Genomic DNA, 2,878 nt, shown 5'->3' on the forward strand with positions numbered 1-2,878 from the left:
GCTGCTGCTGTTGCTTCCTGTGCTGTTGCTAAGAGGTGCTTGTGATGTTGCTTCCGTCTCTCCTGCTGCTGCCACGGGTATGCTGCACTGCTCGCCATTGCTGCTGCTGCTGCTGCTGCTGCTGCTGCAGTTCGCGGGGCCTCCCCCCAGACGAAGTGACTCTGACTCTGCAGCTCTACGGGCCAGTCGTCAGGCGAGAGCCAGACCTAGACAAAGTGAGCACTATCAGCAGCAGCAGCAGCAGCAGCAGCAGCTGCTACAACAGCAGCGGCAGCTGCTGCAGCAGGAGCAGAAGCTGCAACAGCAGCATCTGCTGCTTCTGCAGAGGCAGAAGCAGCAACAGCAGCAGCTGTTGCTGCTTCTTGCAACAGCAGCATCTGCTGCTTCTGCAGAGGCAGAAGCAGCAACAGCAGCAGCTGCTGATGCTCCATCTGCACTAGTTGCAGCAGCAACTGCATCAGCCGTTGAAGTAGCGGCAGCAGCAGCAGTAGCTGCTGCTGCTGCTTCTGCTGCTGGTGTAGAGCGTGAAGTGCCAGTGCATGCAGCATTTTCGCCATCTCAAGGCTCTTCAACTCAAACCCTAGCTCCAAACCCTAATCCCTAAACCCTAAACCCTAAACCCTAGCGTGCGTTTGAGCAGGCCTGGGAAGTGCTGGCGCAGATGAAAACACTCGGCGTACATCCCACCCTCGTCAGATTCAATCAGGTCAGTTGCTGCTGTTGCTGCTGCTGCTGCTGCTGCTGTCCTCGCTGCTGCTGTTCGTGCCGGCGCAGCTGCTGCTGGCCCACTCGTTGCTGCTGCTGCAGCAGTTGCTGCGTGTTGCCTCCATCATCGCTGTGCGCGCAGCGGTAGCGCTCAGCTGCTGCTGCAGCTGTGTGTGCTGCTGCTGCTGCTGCTGCTGCTGCTGCAGCGGCTGCTGCTGTCCCTCAGCGAGCTGCACCGCCTCTCTGCGTGGCCGTGGGAAATGGACTTAAGAAAAATGCTGAGGGCTGCGTGGCTGGCAGCAGCTCTTTGCAGAAACAGAAGACAGCGGCAAATTCAAAGACACAACCAGCTGCTGCTGCAGCAGGTCAGCTAGCTGCTGCTGCTGCTGCTGCTCCTTTCGCTGCTGCTTGTCCTTTTAGGGATTTGTTGCAGCTGGATTTGCGCTGTGGAGGCCTCTTCGCCGCAGCAGAGTCACTCCCAGACACTCCTGTGATGCCCCCACTGCTGCTGCTGCTGCTGCTGCTGCTGCTGCTGCTGCTGCTGCTGCTGCTGTTTGTGCTGCAGGGCGTAGACAGCAGCGCCTTGCTGTCTATGCAAGACCTCAGGGCCCTCTGGGTTGGAGCTACAGTGGATCCGCTGCTGCCAGCAGCAGCTCGGCTCGTGCTGCTGGAGGAGCAGCAGCAGGGGAGGCCAGACGCGGAAGCAGCAGCAACTGCTGCTGCTGCTGCTGACCCCGCTGCTGCTGCGCAGCCAGTAGCACTGGCAGCAACAGCAGCATATGTTGCTGCATCGCTTTCAGACAGCACTTTGTTTGCACCCCAGCTAAGGTGTAAGTCCAGTCTCCCGCCGCTGCTGCCTTTCCTGCTGTTGCTGCTGCTGCTGCTGCTGCCGCTAGGACTGCGCCGTGGCTGCAAGGACCACGGAGGTTGCTGCTGCTGCTGCTCTGCTGCTGCTGTGCTGCTGCTGCAGCTGGGCGAGAGGGGCCGGGCTTCCTGGCCCTCTCCGGCTGCAGCGGCAGAGACACAAAGACACCCTGGATGCAGCTGCTGGCGGGAGAACTCAGCAGCAGTGTGGGGCCCCACACCTCGACTTTGCGCAGCCCCGGCTGGGACTACTACTGCAGCACGCCGGGGGCCTCGAGGCGTGTCTTGCGGGAAGCAGCAGCAGCAGCGCGAGCAGCAGCAACTCCCGCAGCGGCAGCAGCTGCAGCAGCAGCAACAGCACGAGCTGCAGAAGCAGCACACAAGCCGAGCGAGATGCAAAGCCCTGCTGCAGCGCCGTCGCCAGCAGCGACAGAAGAACCTCCGGCGTCCGCAAAACCAACCGCAGCAACAGCAGCAGCAGCTCCAGCAGCAGCAGCAACAGCAGCTGCAGCAGCAGCAGCAGCAGCAGAGACCATGCCCATGAAGGGTTTGTGGAGATCATCAGGTTTTAAATTTTCTCGGGGCCGTCTGCGTCTCACTCGGAAAAGCAAGCCGTCAGATGTCCCAGAATGAACAGCAGCAGCAGCAGCAGCAGCAAACGCGGCAGCAACGGCAGCAGCTGTTGCCGCTGCTGCTGTTGCAGAGAGGCCGCAGCAGGATCGCGTGAGTTTGCAGCACCGGGCAGCTCTGAGGCTACAGAAAGCAGCAGCAGCAGACACCGGAGAGCCAGCTAGCAGCAGCCAGAAGGGCAGCAGCAGCAAATAATTATCAAATAAAAGAAATTGAAAATTGAATTCATCAAATGCAGCCTCAAATATATCAAATACAGAAGCAGCTGCCTGCTGCACTTGGGCCCCGCAAAAGGGGCCCCGGGGCCCCTAGGGGGCCCGCCCCCCTGCAGCAGCTGCAGGGGGGCCCCTAGGGTCCCTAGGGGGGCCCCAAGGGCCCCTGGGGGCCCCCGTCTAGCCTCTTCAGTGGCCCCCAGCTGCAGGGGGGCCCCTAGGGGCCCCCCCGCAGCAGCTGCAGGGGGGCCCCTAGAGCTCCCGGGGATCCGTAGGGCCCCTTTTAGGGGCCCCCACCGCAGCCCTAGGGGCCCCCCTGCAGCAGCTCCCCCAAGACACTGAGTGCCTTGGGGGGCCCCGGGGACTCCTAGGGGGCCCTAAGGGGTCCCCAGCTGCCGTGGAGGCCCCCCGGGGGGACCCACAGAGGCTCGGGCTAACAGGGGCCCCCAGCTAGGGGCTTCCTGGGG

The 2,878-nt window shown here is 62.2% G+C and overlaps 1 protein-coding gene across 1 annotated transcript; it reads left to right on the forward strand.

Moving 5' to 3' along the window:
- Nucleotides 1–79: 79 nt before the first annotated feature.
- ETH_00032845 (uncharacterized protein) lies at nt 80–2,116 on the forward strand (the record flags this gene model as incomplete). Its single annotated transcript, XM_013379048.1, has 5 exons — nt 80–469; nt 641–706; nt 912–1,070; nt 1,271–1,535; nt 1,676–2,116. Coding segments are annotated over 5 exons (1,321 nt in total), but the record flags the coding sequence as incomplete, so codon positions are not given.
- Between the last annotated feature and the right edge of the window lie 762 nt (nt 2,117–2,878).

The sequence above is a fragment of the Eimeria tenella genome, genomic scaffold (assembly GCF_000499545.2).
Source record: "Eimeria tenella Houghton genomic scaffold, Eth_scaff1348, whole genome shotgun sequence".
Lineage (NCBI taxonomy): Eukaryota > Apicomplexa > Conoidasida > Eucoccidiorida > Eimeriidae > Eimeria > Eimeria tenella.